The 23,762-nt window shown below is 30.5% G+C and overlaps 2 protein-coding genes across 3 annotated transcripts; one reads left to right on the top strand and one right to left on the bottom strand.

Moving 5' to 3' along the window:
- Positions 1-5,828: 5,828 nt before the first annotated feature.
- LOC143060275 (uncharacterized) lies at positions 5,829-8,469 on the top strand. Its single transcript, XM_076233588.1, has 5 exons — positions 5,829-5,950; positions 6,242-6,346; positions 6,819-6,914; positions 7,344-7,439; positions 8,362-8,469. The coding sequence occupies exons 1-5, from the start codon at positions 5,921-5,923 to the stop codon at positions 8,467-8,469; spliced, it is 435 nt and encodes a 144-aa protein (XP_076089703.1). The 5' UTR covers positions 5,829-5,920.
- Positions 8,470-10,849: 2,380 nt separating this feature from the next.
- On the bottom strand, positions 10,850-16,830 carry LOC143060276 (uncharacterized). 2 transcript variants are annotated; one of them, XM_076233589.1, is made up of 7 exons: positions 16,603-16,830; positions 14,549-14,673; positions 14,141-14,196; positions 13,589-13,697; positions 13,177-13,241; positions 12,029-12,109; positions 10,850-11,162 (listed from the first exon to the last, which is right to left on the bottom strand). In XM_076233589.1, exons 2-7 carry the CDS (start codon positions 14,657-14,659, stop codon positions 10,991-10,993), a joined length of 594 nt encoding a protein of 197 aa, XP_076089704.1. In that variant the 5' UTR covers positions 14,660-14,673; positions 16,603-16,830; the 3' UTR covers positions 10,850-10,990. The 2 variants fall into 2 exon arrangements, with proteins under 2 accessions (XP_076089704.1, XP_076089705.1); XM_076233590.1 differs by lacking the exon at positions 16,603-16,830 and adding an exon at positions 15,984-16,119.
- Positions 16,831-23,762: the final 6,932 nt, after the last annotated feature.

The following is a 23,762-nucleotide window of genomic DNA, read 5'->3' as shown; positions in this document are numbered from 1 at the left end:
TTTATACCAAGATAACTTTAATTCTTAAATTTTACAGCAATACAACAAATAACAAATTGACATGGGATTCAGTAAGCTTAATATTTATGTAAGATAGTTGCATAGTTTGATGAACATCCAAGTTGATTTGAAAAAGTTATTAAAAAAATTAAAGTGTACTATGTCCATTTTGTTCGAACTGAAAATTCTAGCTTTGTGACCCAGAGTAATTTAATTTTTAAATTTTACAGCAATACAACAAAAAACTAAATGACATGGAATTCAGTAAGCTTAATAAATATATAAGATACCTACATAGTTTGATGAAAATCCAAGTTGATTTGAAAAAGTTATTAAAAAATTTAAAGTGTACTATCTCTATTTTGTCCGAATTGCAAATCCTAGCTTTTTTATACCAAGATAACTTTAATTCTTAAATTTTACAGCAATACAACAAATAACGAATTGACATGGGATTCAGTAAGCTTAATATTTATGTAAGATAGTTGCATAGTTTGATGAACATCCAAGTTGATTTGAAAAAGTTATTCAAAAAATTAAAGTGTACTATGTCCATTTTGTTCGAACTGCAAATTCTAGCTTTTTTGACCTAGATTAATTCAATTTTTAAATTTTACAGCAATACAACAAAAAACTAAATGACATGGAATTCAGTAAGCTTAATAAATATCTAAGATACCTACATAGTTTGATGAAAATCCAAGTTGATTTGAAAAAGTTATTAAAAAATTTAAAGTGTACTATCTCTATTTTGTCCTAATTGCAAATCCTAGCTTTTTTATACCAAGATAACTTTAAATTCTTAAATTTTACAGCAATACAACAAATAACTAATTGACATGGGATTCAGTAAGCTTAATATATATATAGGATAGCCGCATAGTTTGAAGAACATCCAAGTTGTTTGAAAAAGTTATTAAAAAAATTAAAGTGTACTATGTCCATTTTGTTCAAACTGCAAATTCTAGCTTTTTTGACCTAGAGTAATTTAATTTTTAAATTTTTCAGCAATACAACAAAAAACTAAATGACATGGGATTCAGTAAGCTTAATATATATCTAAGATACCTACATAGTTTGATGAAAATTCAAGTTGATTTGAAAAAGTTATTAAAAATTTAAAGTGTACTATCTCTATTTTGTCGGAATTGCAAATCCTAGCTTTTTTATACCAAGATAACTTTAATTCTTAAATTTTACAGCAATACAACAAATAACTAATTGACATGGGATTCAGTAAGCTTAATATATATGTAAGATAGCTGCAAAGTTTGAAGAACATCCAAGTTGATTTGAAAAAGTTATCAAAAAAATTAAAGTGTACTATCTCTATTTTGTTCGAACTGCAAATTCTAGCTTTTTTGACCTAGATTAATTTAATTTTTAAATTTTACAGCAATACAACAAAAAACTCAATGACATGGGATTCAGTAAGCCTAATATATATCTAAGATACCTACATAGTTTGATGAAAATTCAAGTTGATTTGAAAAAGTTATTAAAAAATTTAAAGTGTACTATCTCTATTTTGTCCGAATTGCAAATCCTAGCTTTTTTATACCAAGATAACTTTAATTCTTAAATTTTACAGCAATACAACAAATAACAAATTGACATGGGATTCAGTAAGCTTAATATTTATGTAAGATAGTTGCATAGTTTGATGAACATCCAAGTTGATTTGAAAAAGTTATTAAAAAAATTAAAGTGTACTATGTCCATTTTGTTCGAACTGAAAATTCTAGCTTTGTGACCCAGAGTAATTTAATTTTTAAATTTTACAGCAATACAACAAAAAACTAAATGACATGGAATTCAGTAAGCTTAATAAATATCTAAGATACCTACATAGTTTGATGAAAATCCAAGTTGATTTGAAAAAGTTATTAAAAAATTTAAAGTGTACTATCTCTATTTTGTCCGAATTGCAAATCCTAGCTTTTTTATACCAAGATAACTTAATTCTTAAATTTTACAGCAATACAACAAATAACTAATTGACATGGGATTCAATAAGCTTAATATATATGTAAGATAGCTGCATAGTTTGATGAACATCCAAGTTGATTTGAAAAAGTTAATAAAAAAATTAAAGTGTACTATCTCTATTTTCTCCGAATTGCAAATCCTAGCTTTTTTTATACCAAGATAACTTTAAATTCTTAAATTTTACAGCAATACAACAAATAACTAATTGACATGGGATTCAGTAAGCTTAATATATATGTAAGATAGCTGCAAAGTTTGAAGAACATCCAAGTTGATTTGAAAAAGTTATCAAAAAAATTAAAGTGTACTATCTCTATTTTGTTCAGTTTGTTTCACCCTCAGCTGCCACTATATGTAATGCTAAAATTGAAAGAAAAAAATTGTTTTTGACTTGTCGCGAAAAAAATAGATTGTTTTTCGCCATTGGCGAAAAAAAAAATTGTCCAGAAAAAAAAACCATGCCCCCCCCCCAGAAAATCAAATGGTTGCTGCCTTATTGACATAATTTAGAATGAAAAAATAACATTTTATAAAAAGGAATATATAGAGCAACAATTAAAATAAAGAAATGAATAAATAGATTAATGAATAACTTGATAAATAAAGAAAAGAAAGAATTTTAAAAATTCGGAACGCCTATATGTGCAATAAATTTATATAGTACTTAATGCATAAGACACGTAATGTAAGTTGACCTTTTTGCGGTGTATGACAAGATTCAAATAACATACGTCCATTTATGTTAGGGTACTCTTTGTAACAGTAAGTCAATTGATATATGTTCTTACATTGCAAGCAAAACAGTTTTTATTGCGTGTGTTGAGTATTTACTGCTTAATATTTCTTATTCTGCATAAGCCAATTGACCTCTCGAAGGAGTATTTGAATATCTAAAAGATGGATGATTTGTATCAATAAAGAGTGTTGAAGTTTGTCATACACTGTGCGAAGAAATTTTTTTGTTAATCTTCATAGAATCCAGGGGACATTGTCGTCCCGAACCAGCTGATCGTCCCGATTACGATTGTCGTCCCGAACCAGCTGGTCGTCCCGATTACGATTGTCGTCCCGAAAAAGATGATCGTCCAGCATCTGCGGGACGATGACTTATGCTTCCGTACGATAATTGTCACATAAAAAGGAAAATTTTAAAAAAGTCTTCAGTATAAGTTTGTCAAGCACAAAGATAAGGTCAGTTTTATTTATATATGTTCTTGTCCAATTATGTTAGGGTAAACTTTGAAATAGCAAGCCAGTTGCAATTGCATATGTTATACACTGTAAGAAAGACAGTTTACATTGCGTGTCTTCTTTCTAAACTATACCATATTTCGTATTGTATATAGGCCAATTGCCGTCTCGAACAATTATTTGCCCATCACAGTAGATTGTGTTTCAATAAAGCGTGTTGAGGTTTGTCACTGTCCGAAGATAATTTTTTGATGCATTACTTATTCACTCATCTGACATTGCGTGTCTTATTTACAAACTACTTTTTATTTCTATTGTACATAGACCAATCGTCATTTTTTGGTATAAATCCTTAATTAATATTGGGGATAACACAGTTATTTAAAAGTGTTAAGGTTTGGCAAACACTCCCAGCACATCAGTTTTTGTTCCATTACTTGAGATCACATATTAAGCATCCGGGAGGACATTGTCGTCCCGACCAAAATTGTCGTCCCGAAAAGTTGATCGATCCGTATCTGCGGGACGACGATTTATGCTTCCGCGCGAAAATTGTCACATATATAAAGACAAATTTCAAAAAGATATCAAAAAGAGGCTTTTCATGCACTTTAAGAAGGTCAGTTTTTATATTTACTTTCGTCCATTAATATTCGGGGTTACAAAGTCAATTTAATGTTTTCTTCCACCACTAGAGGGACAATTGACATTGTGTTTCTTATTGATCAATTACTTTTTATTTTTAATGTGCATAGACCAATTGGCGTCTTAAACTAGTGATGTATAAACCATTTCGTCCATTAATAGTTGGGGTAACACAGTCTCAATTTAAAGTGTTAAGGTTTGGCAAACCCTTCCCACACATCAGTTTTGTTCCATTACTTGATCACATATTTAGATTCCCGGAAGGACATTGTCGTCCCGACAGCAATTGTCGTCCCTTCAAAAATTTAATGTTGTCTTCCATCATGATAGGTACAATTGACATTGCGTGTCTTATTGATCAATTACTTTTTATTTATTATTGTATAAATCATTTCGTCCATTAATATTTGGGGTAACACAGTCAATTCAAAGTGTTAAGGTTTGGCAAACACTCCCAGCGCATCAGTTTTTGTTCCATTACTTGAGATCACATATTAAGCATCCGGGAGGACATTGTCGTCCCGACCAAAATTGTCGTCCCGAAAAGTTGATCGAGCCGTATCTGCGGGACGACGATTTATGCTTCCACGCGAAAATTGTCACACATATAAAGACAAATTGCAAAAAGATATCAAAAAGAGGCTTTTCATACACTTTCAGAAGGTCAGTTTTTCTATTTACTTTTGTCCATTAATATTCGGGGTTACAAAGTCTTTAATGTTTTCTTCCACCACTAGAGGGACAATTGACATTGTGTGTCTTATTGATCAATTACTTTTTATTTTTAATGTGCATAGACCAATTGGCGTCTTAAACTAGTGTTGTTTTCGTCCATTAATATTTGGGGTTACAAAGTAAATTTAATGTTTTCTTCCACCACTAGACGGACAATTGACATTGCGTGTCTTATTGATCAATTACTTTTTATTTTTAATGTACATAGACCAATTGTCGTCTTAAACTAGTGTTGTATAAATCATTTCGTCCATTAATATTTGGGGTAACACAGTCAATTTAAAGTGTTAAGGTTTGGCAAACACTCCCAGCACATCAGTTTTTGTTCCATTACTTGAGATCACATATTAAGCATCCGGGAGGACATTGTCGTCCCAACCAAAATTGTCGTCCCGAAAAGTTGATCGAGCCGTATCTGCGGGACGACGATTTGATTCCGCGCGAAAAATGTCACATATATAAAAAAGTGTTAAGGTTTTGCAAACACTTCCCACACATCAGTTTTGTTCCATTACTTTATCGCATTGAGCAGTTTAACGACGATGACTTATTATTATAATAACAGTAAACAGTATGGAGTCATACAAAACATTAGACTTATTATTTTTGAAAGACTCACAAACACAAATTTAGGCACTTTTCGGTTAGGAAATATTATTTGTCAAACAAATTCACATACATAATTTGGCATATCAAAATTCCGCTCTTTACTTGGCTGCTTGTGTACCAGGACAACTTTGCTGCTGTTCACTGCAGTTTGCTCGACCTTCCTTTCCTCCTTTTTCCACTTCTGGTGGCTCCGTGTTTATTATTTATTTATTTATTTTTACGTATTTTTTAGTATTTTTTTGTGTCTTATATAGAAAAATAATTTTCTGTATTATGTTACTTTGTTTATCTTTATATTCTCTTGTTTTCTTTATTTATTAACTTATTCATCAATTTGTTAATTCATTTACTTTAATTTTTACCCTGTTATTTATATTAACTTTTTTGTCATTCTAAATTATATCAATTACCATTTGATTGAAGTTAAATTATTCAGTGCCCAAAAAATGCGCAAGGTATGGCCGATCATGCAAGGGCTTATAGCCAGTCAAAGTCTTTTAAAACTTCCATTGGTTGTTGTCTACAGTATAGGTTTATAAACTAGTTGTTTATAAACTATTGTATATACTTAATACCGTAATTTTGAAAGAGTAAATATTTCCTTTTTTCCCCTCAGATGCATGTTTGTCCCCAATGTTTTACGGTTTATGCAAGCTCAGGAAGCTTGTCGAAGCATGTTAGAAGCATACATTTCCTCATCAAGTATCTTTGTGACGTGTGTGGAAAGGTGTATAGACGGACAGATTCCTTGATGGTTCACAAAAAGAAGTTTCATCCTGAGGTATAGGAATATCATATGTTTAATAGATAAACATTATTATTTAATGTCCTGACAATGTTTTAAGCAAGGATAATTTCAAATATAACACAAAGTGTTTTCTTTCATTCCAATTTCTTTCATATCGTCTAACACTAGTTCACAATGTAAAGGATCCTTAGTTTACACAGAACAGCAAGCTACAAAGGACCACAACAATGCTATCCAAATCAAACCATCCGTTAATATAATATATGCTATGTCATAAGTTTACATCAAGACGTATTTTGACACACGTCTTCTCTTGTTTTATAGTCATTCGGGCAGGAAGCACAGCAGACAACATACACCTGCGACACGTGTCAACAAGTGTTCAAACGGAAAAAGCAGTTACGAGACCATCTATCAAGAAGTCATCAGGTAACAATATCATAAGCGCCGTTTTGAACAAATCATGCACACACTGTTACATATGGATATAGTTATTACTAATTGATAAATGACTATATGAAGGATAGTTGTCTCATTGGCAATCATACCACATCTTTTTTTTTTTTTATATATGAGAGTTTAATGTAATATATATGCTATGTCGTAGTAATGACTCCGAATTCACTATTAATTTGAAGAAAACAGCAGTTATGTTTTCCTTTCATTTTCAAGGGTGAAACGACAAAAAAGGACTAGTATAAAGCAATCAAAACCAACTTTGCTTTGTCATAAAATAACTCGTGGACGGTTTTGACAGATATCTATTTTGATTATTAAAATAAATCATGTACAAATTGTTACATTTTAACATTTGGATACATTTATCACTAATTGATTAAACACTATATAAGAGGTATACTCAAATATATGCTGTATTATAGTAACTTTTTTTCAACTACAGGCTGCAGTTTCAACATGGTCTCCATCAGCACGAACACCAACACCTCAGCAAGCAACAGTAATTACATCAGCATCATTTGTATCATCAACTGAAACAGTTAAGTAACATTGTATAACAACTTAGCATACTTATGGTGTGTTAATCTGTATTTTGGTTATCAGTCCAACTTTCTGCTCAAGATATACGTAGATCATATCATATCAATAGAATGATACAAGATTCACTATTACTTTCGTCCAAAAAAACAACGAAAAACATAAGTTTTTCTTTAAATTCTCAGAATGAAACGATCAAAATAACAATTGAAAAACTAATTCCACCAACCGTGTGCTATAATATATGCTTTGTCATGAATTAATAATATCTGGACGGATTTTGACAGACATCTTTTCTTTATTAAAAACAAATCATGCACACACTGTTACATTTCAACATCTGGATACAGTTATCACTAATTGATTAAAAACTACATAAGAGGTCTAATCGAATATATGCTGTATCATAGTAATTTTTTTTCACACACAGGCTGCAATTCTATCACTGTCTCCATCAGCACGAACACCAAAACCTCAGCAAGCAACAGTTATTCCATCAGCATCATTTGTATCATCAACTGAAACAGTTAAGTAACATTGTATAACAACTTAGCATACTTATGGTTTGTTAAAAAAGAGGGACGAAAGATACCAAAGGGACAGTCAAACTCATAAATCTAAAACAAACTGACAACGCCATGGCTACAAATGAAAAAGACAAACAGACAAACAATAGTACACATGACACAACATAGAAAACTAAAGAAAAAACAACACGAACCCCACCAAAAACTAGGGGTGATCTCAGGTGCTCCCAAAGGGTAAGCAGATCCTGCTCCACATGTGGCACCCGTCTGTTTGATAGGTTTTTTGGTTATCTGTCCATCTTTCTGTTCAAGATATACTTAGATCATATCATATCAGTAGAATGATACAAGATTCACTATAACTGTTGCCAAAAAAAAAAAACAAAAAAAAAACATCAGTTTTTCATTTAATTCCAAGAATGAATCGAGTAAAATAACAATTTCAAAACTAATTGAAACCAACAGTGTGCTATTTTATAAACTTGTATGCTTTGTCATGAATTAATATCTGGACGAATGATAGACATTTTTGTTTTATTAAAACAAATCATGCACACACTGTTACATTTCAACATCTGGAGACAATTATCACTAATTGATTATTAATTGAATATATGCTGTATCAAAGTAACTTTTTTTCACATACAGGCTGCAATTCTATCATTGTCTCCGTCAGCACGAACACCAATACCTCAGCAAGCAACAGTTATTTCATCAGCATCATTTGTATCATCAACTGAAACAGTTAAGTAACATTGTTTAACATTTTATGGTTTGCTAATCTGTATGATAAATAATTTGTTACCAGTCCAAATGTATATACAATATATACTCAGTCTATTAACAATGCCACAATATTCACAATTAATTTCAAAAGAAAAAAAAAACAACATCAGTTATTTCTTTTCCTTAATTTTTCAGAGTGAAATGTCAAAAACTGTCGACCAACTGCTAGACAGCTGGTTTGAGGTAGACGAGATTGATGTGAAAGAGGAGGTGGCGCGTCTCGAGGAACTTATACGCTGTTAAAAAGGTTATTTATACAAGTCACTTTCTTATTTTCTTGCATATCAAACCTTTTAAACTATTGTGTTTCACTATTGATTGCTTTGAACGAATATATGTTAAATCTAATAAGATGCAAATATAAATTTTTTACATTATCAATTGTTAAACTGAAAAAAGGACGCCTTTAAAACATGTGCCGCCTGGTAGGAATTCGTTTCTTCTAATTCATCAGTAGTTAGCACCATTTAAAAATAGCCATTATAGTACATTGCCATATTAGAAAGGTTAAGTGTTTGTTTCATTTTATCTTTTTCAGGTATCAAACTGGATCCAAACGTGTGACAAATGGAGAATAAATAAAATGTATAAAATGTATATAAATGGTAGAAAAAGAAATAAAATATATAAGCCATTTATTGTAGCAGGCAGTAGATTTATTTTGTCGGCTCAATTAAATTGTTTATATTTCTGTTTGCTACCTTCACCATAAATATTTGCATTACAGTGTGCCATTGACTACAATGTTCAAATAGATGAAGAATAGAATCGACTAGTAAACTGTTCCCATGTGAAGGTACATTGTGTACCAGTTAGACACTTGAATGCTTTCATATACCAGTAGAAAGACAATTGCCTTAGTTTATACAGACCGCAAAATGACTATTGGAAACGCAATTCAAACCAACCGTGTTATATAATATAGACGGATTTTGACACGTCTATTCTTGTTGTAAAGTTGTTTGGGAAGGAAGCAGACAACAAACATTTGCAACACATGACAACAAGTGTTTATGCGGAGAAAGCAGTATATTAATTGTAAACAAAGTTATACGTATACCAAATAAATCTTTTTCAATTCACTTCATTTTCAGATGCTATAAGAAAGAAACGTTTCGGACAAGATATCATTTTGTGCTTAACAACACATCATTCTTTTTGCAGTACTAAACTTTTAAGAGAGCACTATCAAAACAGAAAAGACAGAAACTTAACGGATGGTAAGTATTTTAAGACATTACGTGTCTTATTGATTAAGTACTAAATAATTTTATTGTACACAAGTTATAGCCGTTTCGAACGATTATTTGTTAAAAATGGCCTTAGGCCTTAGGTCTGCTCTATGGTCTGGTTGTTGTCGCTTTGACACATTTCCCATTGCCTTTCACGAAAACAAACGACACAACTGAAACACACACAGAAACGATAAAACAATGGCCATTTTCCTGACTTGGTACAGGACATTTTTAAAGATACAAAGTTGTACAGAACTGAAGATCAAAAGTTGAAAAAGGTTGTGTTTTTATGCTTGGGGTAAGAATATTATTTAGAACAATTTATGCTATTGCAAACAGTAAATTTTACAATAGGTTCGAAAAGATGAAAAATCGGAGAGGTCGGAAAGTGCGGCCGTACACTTCAGTCAATCCAATAAAAGCGGGACGAAAGATACCAAAGGGACAGTCAAACTCATAAATCTAAAACAAACTGACAACGCCATGGCTAAAAATATGTATATGTGTGTGCTCTCTTGTGATTGCTCATGCAAGATTATAAAAACATAGCCGTATTTGACACAACCTTTTTCAACTTCTGATCTTCAGTTCTGTACAACTTTGTACTTTTTTTCACTTTCGATCTTCAATGTTATATTTAACATTGCCATTAAAGTGCGAAGTTTGGAATGCCACAAAACCAGGTTCAACCCACCATTTTTATCTTTAAAAATATCCTGTACCAAGTCAGGAAAATGGCCATTGTTTTATCATAGTTCGTTTCTGTGTGTGTAACATTCTAACGTTGTGTTTCTGTTGTGTCGTTTGTTTTCTCTTATATTTGAGTGTGAATTCACATTACTATTGATATGGTTATATTTATGAATTTACAGTTTACAAATTTTTGAATTTTTTAAATACTAAGGCTTTTCCTTAGCTGTATTTGGCAAAACTTGTAGGAATTTTAGTCTGGCCTTTTTTGAAACTTTTTTGGATTCGAGCGTCACTGCGTGATGAGTCTTTTGTAGACCTTCAAATTTAGTTTTGACTGGTGTAAATCAGCCCATCTAACTAAATTAAATATTGATCTTACAAAATTCAAGCTTATTAGGTAGTTTGATTTATTGCTGTGAAATGAAAGAATTTGATTTTACAATAGGTAAAAATAAAAATTATTATATAAACCAAGGCCTTAAAAAAAAGCCATTTTAACACATAGTTTACGACAAAGCTAATTGTTTTCAATGTTATGATATGTTCACCCTTAAACCTGTTCAACTGGATTCCCGCTGTACATTCATGTCATGGCCTAAATACACTAAATACAAACAGTGTTCCAAAACAATGAAATTACTTTTATTAAATAGATATATATATATATATATATATATCTGTTATTACATATTCACATCAACTATCCGTTTAATATAGCTATGAAGTCGATATCTTACAATTAGAATAAATGTTGATTTTAAACTCTGAAAACGAAAACAGAAAACAATTCCTCATCAACTATAAAACAATTACATTCATTCAGTCAATAGTGAACATTATTCTTTGTATACGGTCAGTTTTCTTCGCTTTCTATTTTCAGTTGTCAAATTTTTTTCAGTGTCCTGGCAGATTGAATTGATTAACCTGTAAGATGAGTTGTTTGCTGCAATGTCAATTCCTATTATCATTTCCTTGACAAGCACATAATTGAGATATTGGGAAGCCAATCTGAAAAGTAATGGTGTACATAAATATTAGCACATAAATATTAACCTATTCGAAGAAGAAGAAGAAGAAGAAGAAGAAGAAGAAGACGATAATAAATATATGTTTTAAATTATAAATAATCAACCACCCAAATTGTCTTATGATACACTTTCTTATAATAATAAAATTGTGAAAGGCAATGGGGAATGTGTCAAAGCGACAACAACCAGACCATAGAGCAGTGTAGCGAGAAACCCCCGCACACGCAGGCGTCCTTCAACTGGCCCTTAAACAAATATGTATAATAGTCTATTCTAAATCATGAACATGAATTTTCAAATATTTTTTTACTAACATGAAAGAAAATTTACGCATTTACTACTTCAGCACATGTTATAAGATATATTTATATGCGTCCCACATAATAAGGAAGTTACGAGCTAAAAGTTAACTGTTTTGGTTTATTGGTTATGGCGCCAAAGAACCTGTGATACTCATCAAGTTCTTAACGGTTTTGGTTTATATATCATATATATATTGTTGAATGGAAACTTTCATGCAGTAAATGTTAGCTTAATCTGACTTTTACTATTAAATCATTTATTGATTGACAGTTCTCCAATTGTTAAGAATAGTATGTGGTTTTTTTTCATAATCACTCTTAAGGTTATTAGGATATAGGTTTGCAATAAAACACATATCACAAGGAATGCTCATGTGTTGACTTATGAGGTTCTCAAAAACAGGATTTATGTATGTATTTCCTTAAGGTATTAACTTAGTATCCTGCAGGCCATTTCATGTCCTGGATCGCCAAACACTATAGCGGTACAACCAGTAAAACAGGTTCCCTATTATCAATTTCAAATATTACTTAATGTATTTACCTGTATACGTTAAATGTTTGGTTCAATTGTTTGTTTTCCATTCCCGAAATCGTGGCATGTCCTGGTTTAGTGTATGGATGTCTAAAAACAAAATTGAAAACTAGCATGATATATGACGGTACTGTTGCCAGTTTAAGCTAGAACATGTTCGTTGTTTGAAATAAATTACTTTTACAATAATCTTAGGCTTAAACTCATAAGATAGTTTGAATATTATTTTCTGTATATCTTAAACAAGCCACCAAACGGTTTCAGATCTTGATTCAGTATCTAATTTTTTGGTTTTGTTCTATCACGAAATAAACAATCCTAAATCATATCTAATTTTGAAGACTTTATAGTTATAACTTTCATTTTCATGATTATACCTAAAAAGAAATAGTTAATAAAGACAGACAACGTGGATTGACCCTCGTAGTGTATGGCAAACCTATTTTTGTATGTGAAAAATATTGTGCACAAATCGTCCCGAAGATTATTTGTATTGTGATCTGATCTATCACGAAATGTACAATCCTGAATGGTTTGTAATTTAGAAGACACAATTTGTTTAAAGGATGTTCGGGGATAATATTAAACATTCAAATGATCAATAACACAACGAGACGCATGGAATTAGGACGAAGATTCAGACCACCAGAGCGTTAATATTTCGATTGTTGTGTTACAACTGAATAAAAGTATCAGCATATCAAGTCTTATATATATATATATATATATATATATATATATATATATATAGATAACTCGCCTAAACATCAACCCAACAATGTTAGATCTGTAAATATGCTTTCGCAAATTTTTGGTTCTTCCCTCGCCGGGATTCGAACCCATGCTACTGTGATATCGTGACACCAAATCGCCTGCACTGCAGCCGTCCCGCTAGACCACACGACCACCTGGGCTTTAGCATGGGTTCGAATCCCGGCGAGGGAAGAACCAAAAATTTGCGAAAGCAAATTTACAGATCTAACATTGTTGGGTTGATGTTTAGACGAGTTGTATATACATTATGTACACAGCCATGTATCACCATCATTGATGGCGATCCGATGGATACATCTGTTGTAGAGTTGTCAATGACTCAGACGTACTTATATATATATAGATAGATATTTTAAATTTATTTATGCTATCAATAAACTCACTTTGGATCTCGTCCTGAATTACACAGCATATCATTGAACAAATGATCATGTACATACTCCATGGCCTAGAAATAAAACAACAACAGGTGAATAATAAGAAAACATAAAATAATGAAGTTTAGGTACGTATCCTTATGTTTTGAGTTAAAACTATCTTTGATATAAGAATGAAAAAAAAACATCTTTTAAAACAGATTAAAACTGACATGTGTATAACAACAAGAAATATAAGTGCATAGTTAGTGAAGATGAAGTAACACAGTTTAAGCATGATGTTCCATTTATATGTTATTTTACTTCCTTTGTGCAATTTTTTAAATCACTGATTATATTTCATAAAGGGTCATATGACACAGTTATGGATTGTTTGTGTGATTCGATAACACCAGTCAAAAAATATAATTTTACGAACCCTCTGCTTGATCACATTCATTCCAAAGCCGACCGTCACTCTCTCCCGCTGGTAAATGTTCAGAGGATTGGCTATAAAATCATGATGTCTAGAATGGTTGTCACGTTTACTGAAAAAAGACATATTTAAATATAATGATCCCATGTGAATAGAAGGAAGAAAGAGAAGGAGGAGCGGAAGAAAAAGAGAAAAAGTAAGAAGAGAAAGAGGAAAAGAAAAGTCATAAAAATGGGCTCACTAGGAGCATGAAACAATGTTATTATTTTGACATATACAATTTCAGTTGATTTCAATTTTTTAAGCATGAAAACTGAAAATCAAATGGAACATGATCAGGACAATTTATAAAAGAAAATAAAAACAAAACAAAATATCACTTCAGTTCGACATGTTGGTCAACAAATGAAACTTGTAGACCATGCATCAAATATATTTTTCTTAATGGCTATTTGTTCAAAATTATTGCACAAGTTTTGTTTGTCATGAACCATTAATAATTGTTTTTTATAAAATAATTTACGAAAAAAAAATCATTTAATGTGAATAAGTTACCATGAAATGTCTTGGCAGTTAATTATTTCATAAAGTTGTTCTTTACAGGTCAGGTACTGAAACAAAAAGAAAATTAATTATGCATATGGAACACATATAAATAAAAAGCTGAAGATACTTTAAACTTTTCATATAAGAGAGCATACACATTTCAGAGGTATTAAACCAATAACAGTCCATTTAGAGGAATGTTTGCCTCTTCAGATGGTGAATAAAAGACAGTAGACGACATTTATCTCTGCTCATATTAAGCTAAAAGGTATTTTCAAAAGACATTTAAAACTGAAATTCTCAATTTTGATTATATAATCATTATCAAGGCCTTATATTCCAAACTGTATAAATGACTAAAAGGAATACTATTGTCTCACACTTGAACAACATCAGACATAGACAAACAGTACATACGTGAAGTTTACAGGTTTCCAATGAAATTTTACTTTCATCGTTATCATCTGTAAAGTCTTCTTCATAACTTTCATTCTGCTCATTAGGACCTACTATCTGAGTTTGTGACATCTCTTCGATATTATCTAAAACATTAATATTTACATTATTTCAACTCATTCTTTAAAGTATATGTATGAAGTTTTATAGCTGTTTATAAAACAAAATTGGGTACACATTTCATGACTATATACATTATAATCAATACATTTATAGAACGCCACCGAAAGTAAACATAAAAACTGACCTTCTTAAAGTGTATGAAAAGCCTCTTTTTGATATCTTTTTGCAATTTGTCTTTATATATGTGACAATTTTCGCGCGGAAGCATAAATCGTCGTCCCGCAGATACGGCTTAACACTGTGTTACCCCAAATATTAATGGACGAAATGATTTATACAACACTAGTTTAAGACGACAATTGGTCTATGTACATTAAAAATAAAAAGTAATTGATCAATAAGACACGCAATGTCAATTGTCCGTCTAGTGGTGGAAGAAAACATTAAATTTACTTTGTAACCCCAAATATTAATGGACGAAAACAACACTAGTTTAAGACGCCAATTGGTCTATGCACATTAAAAATAAAAAGTAATTGATCAATAAGACACACAATGTCAATTGTCCCTCTAGTGGTGGAAGAAAACATTAAAGACTTTGTAACCCCGAATATTAATGGACAAAAGTAAATAGAAAAACTGACCTTCTGAAAGTGTATGAAAAGCCTCTTTTTGATATCTTTTTGCAATTTGTCTTTATATGTGTGACAATTTTCGCGCGGAAGCATAAATCGTCGTCCCGCAGATACGGCTCGATCAACTTTTCGGGACGACAATTTTGGTCGGGACGACAATGTCCTCCCGGATGCTTAATATGTGATCTCAAGTAATGGAACAAAAACTGATGCGCTGGGAGTGTTTGCCAAACCTTAACACTTTGAATTGACTGTGTTACCCCAAATATTAATGGACGAAATGATTTATACAATAATAAATAAAAAGTAATTGATCAATAAGACACGCAATGTCAATTGTACCTATCATGATGGAAGACAACATTAAATTTTTGAAGGGACGACAATTGTTGTCGGGACGACAATGTCCTTCCGGGAATCTAAATATGTGATCAAGTAATGGAACAAAACTGATGTGTGGGAAGGGTTTGCCAAACCTTAACACTTTAAATTGAGACTGTGTTACCCCAACTATTAATGGACGAAATGGTTTATACATCACTAGTTTAAGACGCCAATTGGTCTATGCACATTAAAAATAAAAAGTAATTGATCAATAAGAAACACAATGTCAATTGTCCCTCTAGTGGTGGAAGAAAACATTAAATTGACTTTGTAACCCCGAATATTAATGGACGAAAGTAAATATAAAAACTGACCTTCTTAAAGTGCATGAAAAGCCTCTTTTTGATATCTTTTTGAAATTTGTCTTTATATATGTGACAATTTTCGCGCGGAAGCATAAATCGTCGTCCCGCAGATACGGATCGATCAACTTTTCGGGACGACAATTTTGGTCGGGACGACAATGTCCTCCCGGATGCTTAATATGTGATCTCAAGTAATGGAACAAAAACTGATGTGCTGGGAGTGTTTGCCAAACCTTAACACTTTTAAATAACTGTGTTATCCCCAATATTAATTAAGGATTTATACCAAAAAATGACGATTGGTCTATGTACAATAGAAATAAAAAGTAGTTTGTAAATAAGACACGCAATGTCAGATGAGTGAATAAGTAATGCATCAAAAAATTATCTTCGGACAGTGACAAACCTCAACACGCTTTATTGAAACACAATCTACTGTGATGGGCAAATAATTGTTCGAGACGGCAATTGGCCTATATACAATACGAAATATGGTATAGTTTAGAAAGAAGACACGCAATGTAAACTGTCTTTCTTACAGTGTATAACATATGCAATTGCAACTGGCTTGCTATTTCAAAGTTTACCCTAACATAATTGGACAAGAACATATATAAATAAAACTGACCTTATCTTTGTGCTTGACAAACTTATACTGAAGACTTTTTTAAAATTTTCCTTTTTATGTGACAATTATCGTACGGAAGCATAAGTCATCGTCCCGCAGATGCTGGACGATCATCTTTTTCGGGACGACAATCGTAATCGGGACGACCAGCTGGTTCGGGACGACAATCGTAATCGGGACGATCAGCTGGTTCGGGACGACAATGTCCCCTGGATTCTATGAAGATTAACAAAAAAATTTCTTCGCACAGTGTATGACAAACTTCAACACTCTTTATTGATACAAATCATCCATCTTTTAGATATTCAAATACTCCTTCGAGAGGTCAATTGGCTTATGCAGAATAAGAAATATTAAGCAGTAAATACTCAACACACGCAATAAAAACTGTTTTGCTTGCAATGTAAGAACATATATCAATTGACTTACTGTTACAAAGAGTACCCTAACATAAATGGACGTATGTTATTTGAATCTTGTCATACACCGCAAAAAGGTCAACTTACATTACGTGTCTTATGCATTAAGTACTATATAAATTTATTGCACATATAGGCGTTCCGAATTTTTAAAATTCTTTCTTTTCTTTATTTATCAAGTTATTCATTAATCTATTTATTCATTTCTTTATTTTAATTGTTGCTCTATATATTCCTTTTTATAAAATGTTATTTTTTCATTCTAAATTATGTCAATAAGGCAGCAACCATTTGATTTTCTGGGGGGGGGCATGGTTTTTTTTTCTGGACAATTTTTTTTTTCGCCAATGGCGAAAAACAATCTATTTTTTTCGCGACAAGTCAAAAACAATTTTTTTCTTTCAATTTTAGCATTACATATAGTGGCAGCTGAGGGTGAAACAAACTGAACAAAATAGAGATAGTACACTTTAATTTTTTTGATAACTTTTTCAAATCAACTTGGATGTTCTTCAAACTTTGCAGCTATCTTACATATATATTAAGCTTACTGAATCCCATGTCAATTAGTTATTTGTTGTATTGCTGTAAAATTTAAGAATTTAAAGTTATCTTGGTATAAAAAAAGCTAGGATTTGCAATTCGGAGAAAATAGAGATAGTACACTTTAATTTTTTTATTAACTTTTTCAAATCAACTTGGATGTTCATCAAACTATGCAGCTATCTTACATATATATTAAGCTTATTGAATCCCATGTCAATTAGTTATTTGTTGTATTGCTGTAAAATTTAAGAATTAAGTTATCTTGGTATAAAAAAGCTAGGATTTGCAATTCGGACAAAATAGAGATAGTACACTTTAAATTTTTTAATAACTTTTTCAAATCAACTTGGATTTTCATCAAACTATGTAGGTATCTTAGATATTTATTAAGCTTACTGAATTCCATGTCATTTAGTTTTTTGTTGTATTGCTGTAAAATTTAAAAATTAAATGACTCTGGGTCAAAAAAGCTAGAATTTTCAGTTCGAACAAAATGGACATAGTACACTTTAATTTTTTTAATAACTTTTTCAAATCAACTTGGATGTTCATCAAACTATGCAACTATCTTACATAAATATTAAGCTTACTGAATCCCATGTCAATTTGTTATTTGTTGTATTGCTGTAAAATTTAAGAATTAAAGTTATCTTGGTATAAAAAAGCTAGGATTTGCAATTCGGACAAAATAGAGATAGTACACTTTAAATTTTTTAATAACTTTTTCAAATCAACTTGAATTTTCATCAAACTATGTAGGTATCTTAGATATATATTAGGCTTACTGAATCCCATGTCATTGAGTTTTTTGTTGTATTGCTGTAAAATTTAAAAATTAAATTAATCTAGGTCAAAAAAGCTAGAATTTGCAGTTCGAACAAAATAGAGATAGTACACTTTAATTTTTTTGATAACTTTTTCAAATCAACTTGGATGTTCTTCAAACTTTGCAGCTATCTTACATATATATTAAGCTTACTGAATCCCATGTCAATTAGTTATTTGTTGTATTGCTGTAAAATTTAAGAATTAAAGTTATCTTGGTATAAAAAAGCTAGGATTTGCAATTCCGACAAAATAGAGATAGTACACTTTAAATTTTTAATAACTTTTTCAAATCAACTTGAATTTTCATCAAACTATGTAGGTATCTTAGATATATATTAAGCTTACTGAATCCCATGTCATTTAGTTTTTTGTTGTATTGCTGAAAAATTTAAAAATTAAATTACTCTAGGTCAAAAAAGCTAGAATTTGCAGTTCGAACAAAATGGACATAGTACACTTTAATTTTTTTAATAACTTTTTCAAACAACTTGGATGTTCTTCAAACTATGCGGCTATCCTATATATATATTAAGCTTACTGAATCCCATGTCAATTAGTTATTTGTTGTATTGCTGTAAAATTTAAGAATTTAAAGTTATCTTGGTATAAAAAAGCTAGGATTTGCAATTAGGACAAAATAGAGATAGTACACTTTAAATTTTTTAATAACTTTTTCAAATCAACTTGGATTTTCATCAAACTATGTAGGTATCTTAGATATTTATTAAGCTTACTGAATTCCATGTCATTTAGTTTTTTGTTGTATTGCTGTAAAATTTAAAAATTGAATTAATCTAGGTCAAAAAAGCTAGAATTTGCAGTTCGAACAAAATGGACATAGTACACTTTAATTTTTTGAATAACTTTTTCAAATCAACTTGGATGTTCATCAAACTATGCAACTATCTTACATAAATATTAAGCTTACTGAATCCCATGTCAATTCGTTATTTGTTGTATTGCTGTAAAATTTAAGAATTAAAGTTATCTTGGTATAAAAAAGCTAGGATTTGCAATTCGGACAAAATAGAGATAGTACACTTTAAATTTTTTAATAACTTTTTCAAATCAACTTGAATTTTCATTAAACTATGTAGGTATCTTAGATATATATTAAGCTTACTGAATCCCATGTCATTGAGTTTTTTGTTGTATTGCTGAAAAATTAAAAAATTAAATTAATCTAGGTCAAAAAAGCTAGAATTTGCAGTTCGAACAAAATAGAGATAGTACACTTTAATTTTTTTGATAACATTTTCAAATCAACTTGGATGTTCATCAAACTATGCAACTATCTTACATAAATATTAAGCTTACTGAATCCCATGTCAATTCGTTATTTGTTGTATTGCTGTAAAATTTAAGAATTAAAAAGTTATCTTGGTATAAAAAAGCTAGGATTTGCAATTCGGACAAAATAGAGATAGTACACTTTAAATTTTTAATAACTTTTTCAAATCAACTTGAATTTTCATCAAACTATGTAGGTATCTTAGATATATATTAAGCTTACTGAATCCCATGTCATTGAGTTTTTTGTTGTATTGCTGTAAAATTTAAAAATTGAATTAATCTAGGGCAAAAAAGCTAGAATTTGCAGTTCGAACAAAATAGAGATAGTACACTTTAATTTTTTTGATAACTTTTTCAAATCAACTTGGATGTTCTTCAAACTTTGCAGCTATCTTACATATATATTAAGCTTACTGAATCCCATGTCAATTAGTTATTTGTTGTATTGCTGTAAAATTTAAGAATTAAAGTTATCTTGGTATAAAAAAGCTAGGATTTGCAATTCCGACAAAATAGAGATAGTACACTTTAGATTTTTAATAACTTTTTCAAATCAACTTGAATTTTCATCAAACTATGTAGGTATCTTAGATATATATTAAGCTTACTGAATCCCATGTCATTTAGTTTTTTGTTGTATTGCTGAAAAATTTAAAAATTAAATTACTCTAGGTCAAAAAAGCTAGAATTTGCAGTTTGAACAAAATGGACATAGTACACTTTAATTTTTTTAATAACTTTTTCAAACAACTTGGATGTTCTTCAAACTATGCGGCTATCCTATATATATATTAAGCTTACTGAATCCCATGTCAATTAGTTATTTGTTGTATTGCTGTAAAATTTAAGAATTTAAAGTTATCTTGGTATAAAAAAGCTAGGATTTGCAATTAGGACAAAATAGAGATAGTACACTTTAAATTTTTTAATAACTTTTTCAAATCAACTTGGATTTTCATCAAACTATGTAGGTATCTTAGATATTTATTAAGCTTACTGAATTCCATGTCATTTAGTTTTTTGTTGTATTACTGTAAAATTTAAAAATTAAATTACTCTGGGTCAAAAAAGCTAGAATTTTCAGTTCGAACAAAATGGACATAGTACACTTTAATTTTTTTAATAACTTTTTCAAATCAACTTGGATGTTCATCAAACTATGCAACTATCTTACATAAATATTAAGCTTACTGAATCCCATGTCAATTCGTTATTTGTTGTATTGCTGTAAAATTTAAGAATTAAAAAGTTATCTTGGTATAAAAAAGCTAGGATTTGCAATTCGGACAAAATAGAGATAGTACACTTTAAATTTTTAATAACTTTTTCAAATCAACTTGAATTTTCATCAAACTATGTAGGTATCTTAGATATATATTAAGCTTACTGAATCCCATGTCATTGAGTTTTTTGTTGTATTGCTGTAAAATTTAAAAATTGAATTAATCTAGGTCAAAAAAGCTAGAATTTGCAGTTCGAACAAAATAGAGATAGTACACTTTAATTTTTTTGATAACTTTTTCAAATCAACTTGGATGTTCATCAAACTATGCAACTATCTTACATAAATATTAAGCTTACTGAATCCCATGTCAATTTGTTATTTGTTGTATTGCTGTAAAATTTAAGAATTAAAGTTATCTTGGTATAAAAAAGCTAGGATTTGCAATTCGGACAAAATAGAGATAGTACACTTTAAATTTTTTAATAACTTTTTCAAATCAACTTGAATTTTCATCAAACTATGTAGGTATCTTTGATATATATTAAGCTTACTGAATCCCATGTCATTGAGTTTTTTGTTGTATTGCTGTAAAATTTAAAAATTAAATTAATCTAGGTCAAAAAAGCTAGAATTTGCAGTTCGAACAAAATAGAGATAGTACACTTTAATTTTTTTGATAACTTTTTCAAATCAACTTGGATGTTCTTCAAACTTTGCAGCTATCTTACATATATATTAAGCTTACTGAATCCCATGTCAATTAGTTATTTGTTGTATTGCTGTAAAATTTAAGAATTAAAGTTATCTTGGTATAAAAAAGCTAGGATTTGCAATTCGGACAAAATAGAGATAGTACACTTTAAATTTTTTAATAACTTTTTCAAATCAACTTGAATTTTCATTAAACTATGTAGGTATCTTAGATATATATTAAGCTTACTGAATCCCATGTCATTGAGGTTTTTGTTGTATTGCTGTAAAATTTAAAAATTAAATTAATCTAGGTCAAAAAAGCTAGAATTTGCAGTTCGAACAAAATAGAGATAGTACACTTTAATTTTTTTGATAACTTTTTCAAATCAACTTGGATGTTCTTCAAACTTTGCAGCTATCTTACATATATATTAAGCTTACTGAATCCCATGTCAATTAGTTATTTGTTGTATTGCTGTAAAATTTAAGAATTTAAAGTTATCTTGGTATAAAAAAAATCTAGGATTTGCAATTCGGAGAAAATAGAGATAGTACACTTTAATTTTTTTATTAACTTTTTCAAATCAACTTGGATGTTCATCAAACTATGCAGCTATCTTACATATATATTAAGCTTATTGAATCCCATGTCAATTAGTTATTTGTTGTATTGCTGTAAAATTTAAGAATTAAGTTATCTTGGTATAAAAAAGCTAGGATTTGCAATTCGGACAAAATAGAGATAGTACACTTTAAATTTTTTAATAACTTTTTCAAATCAACTTGGATTTTCATCAAACTATGTAGGTATCTTAGATATTTATTAAGCTTACTGAATTCCATGTAATTTAGTTTTTTGTTGTATTGCTGTAAAATTTAAAAATTAAATTACTCTGGGTCAAAAAAGCTAGAATTTTCAGTTCGAACAAAATGGACATAGTACACTTTAATTTTTTTAATAACTTTTTCAAATCAACTTGGATGTTCATCAAACTATGCAACTATCTTACATAAATATTAAGCTTACTGAATCCCATGTCAATTCGTTATTTGTTGTATTGCTGTAAAATTTAAGAATTAAAGTTTTCTTGGTATAAAAAAAGCTAGGATTTGCAATTCGGATAAAATAGAGATAGTACACTTTAATTTTTTTAATAACTTTTTCAAATCAACTTGAATTTTCATCAAACTATGTAGGTATCTTAGATATATATTAAGCTTACTGAATCCCATGTCATTGAGTTTTTTGTTGTATTGCTGTAAAATTTAAGAATTAAGTTATCTTGGTATAAAAAAGCTAGGATTTGCAATTCGGACAAAAAATATTTCAAAGTACAGAGTATGAAAAGTGCCTTTGAATTCAACCTTCAATCAGGTGTAGAATGGATTCGAATAGAGATATTTTCTTAAAGTTAACTGTTCCGAAAAGACGAAAAGGCGATATAGAGGATGGAAACTTATTGGTTTTACAAAAGTGTACGGCCGCACTTTCCGACCTCTCTGAAGAAACGTTTGTAGTGTCTTTTTGTCACGGTTTTAGGTTAGAGTCAAGGTTAAGTCTGAGGGCTAGGTTTAGGAAAGTAACTTTGACGAGGGAAGTTGTCTTGACGACTGTTAGTTAGGTGTCCTGTTTAATTTCTGTGCATGTCTGCCTTTTTCTTGGACTGCGCATGCGTCAGAAATTTCCAAAAATATATCTAAGTACAAAGAATGAAGAGTGCCTCAGACTTCAATCTTCTAACAGGTATAAAATGGATTTGAAGAGAGATATTTCCTGAAAGTAAACTGTTCCGAAAAGACTAAAAGGCGATTTAGAGGGTGGATCCTTATTGGTATCACTGCAGTGTACGGCCGCACTTTTCAGACCACTCTGAAGAAACCGTTTTTCCTTAGAATTGTTTCACATTGTCTTATTGGAGCGTTTTATAGCTGACTATGCGGCATGTGTTTTGCTCATTGTTGAAGGCCGTACGGTTACTTACAGTTGTTCATGAGTGTGTCATTTCATTCCTTTGTGGATAGCTGTCTCATTGGCAATCATACCAGATCTTCTTTTTTGTATTTGTATTTTTTTTTTAAGTCGGGGTTTTAGGTTAGGGTCATGGTTCAATGTAAGAGTTAGGTTCAGGGAATCACTTTGACAAGGGTAAGTGAGG

The sequence above is a fragment of the Mytilus galloprovincialis genome, unplaced genomic scaffold (assembly GCF_965363235.1).
Source record: "Mytilus galloprovincialis unplaced genomic scaffold, xbMytGall1.hap1.1 HAP1_SCAFFOLD_107, whole genome shotgun sequence".
Classification (NCBI taxonomy): Eukaryota; Metazoa; Mollusca; class Bivalvia; order Mytilida; family Mytilidae; genus Mytilus; species Mytilus galloprovincialis.
The sequence above is the reverse complement of the archived record's forward strand: the minus strand, read 5'-3'. Positions and strand labels throughout refer to the sequence as shown.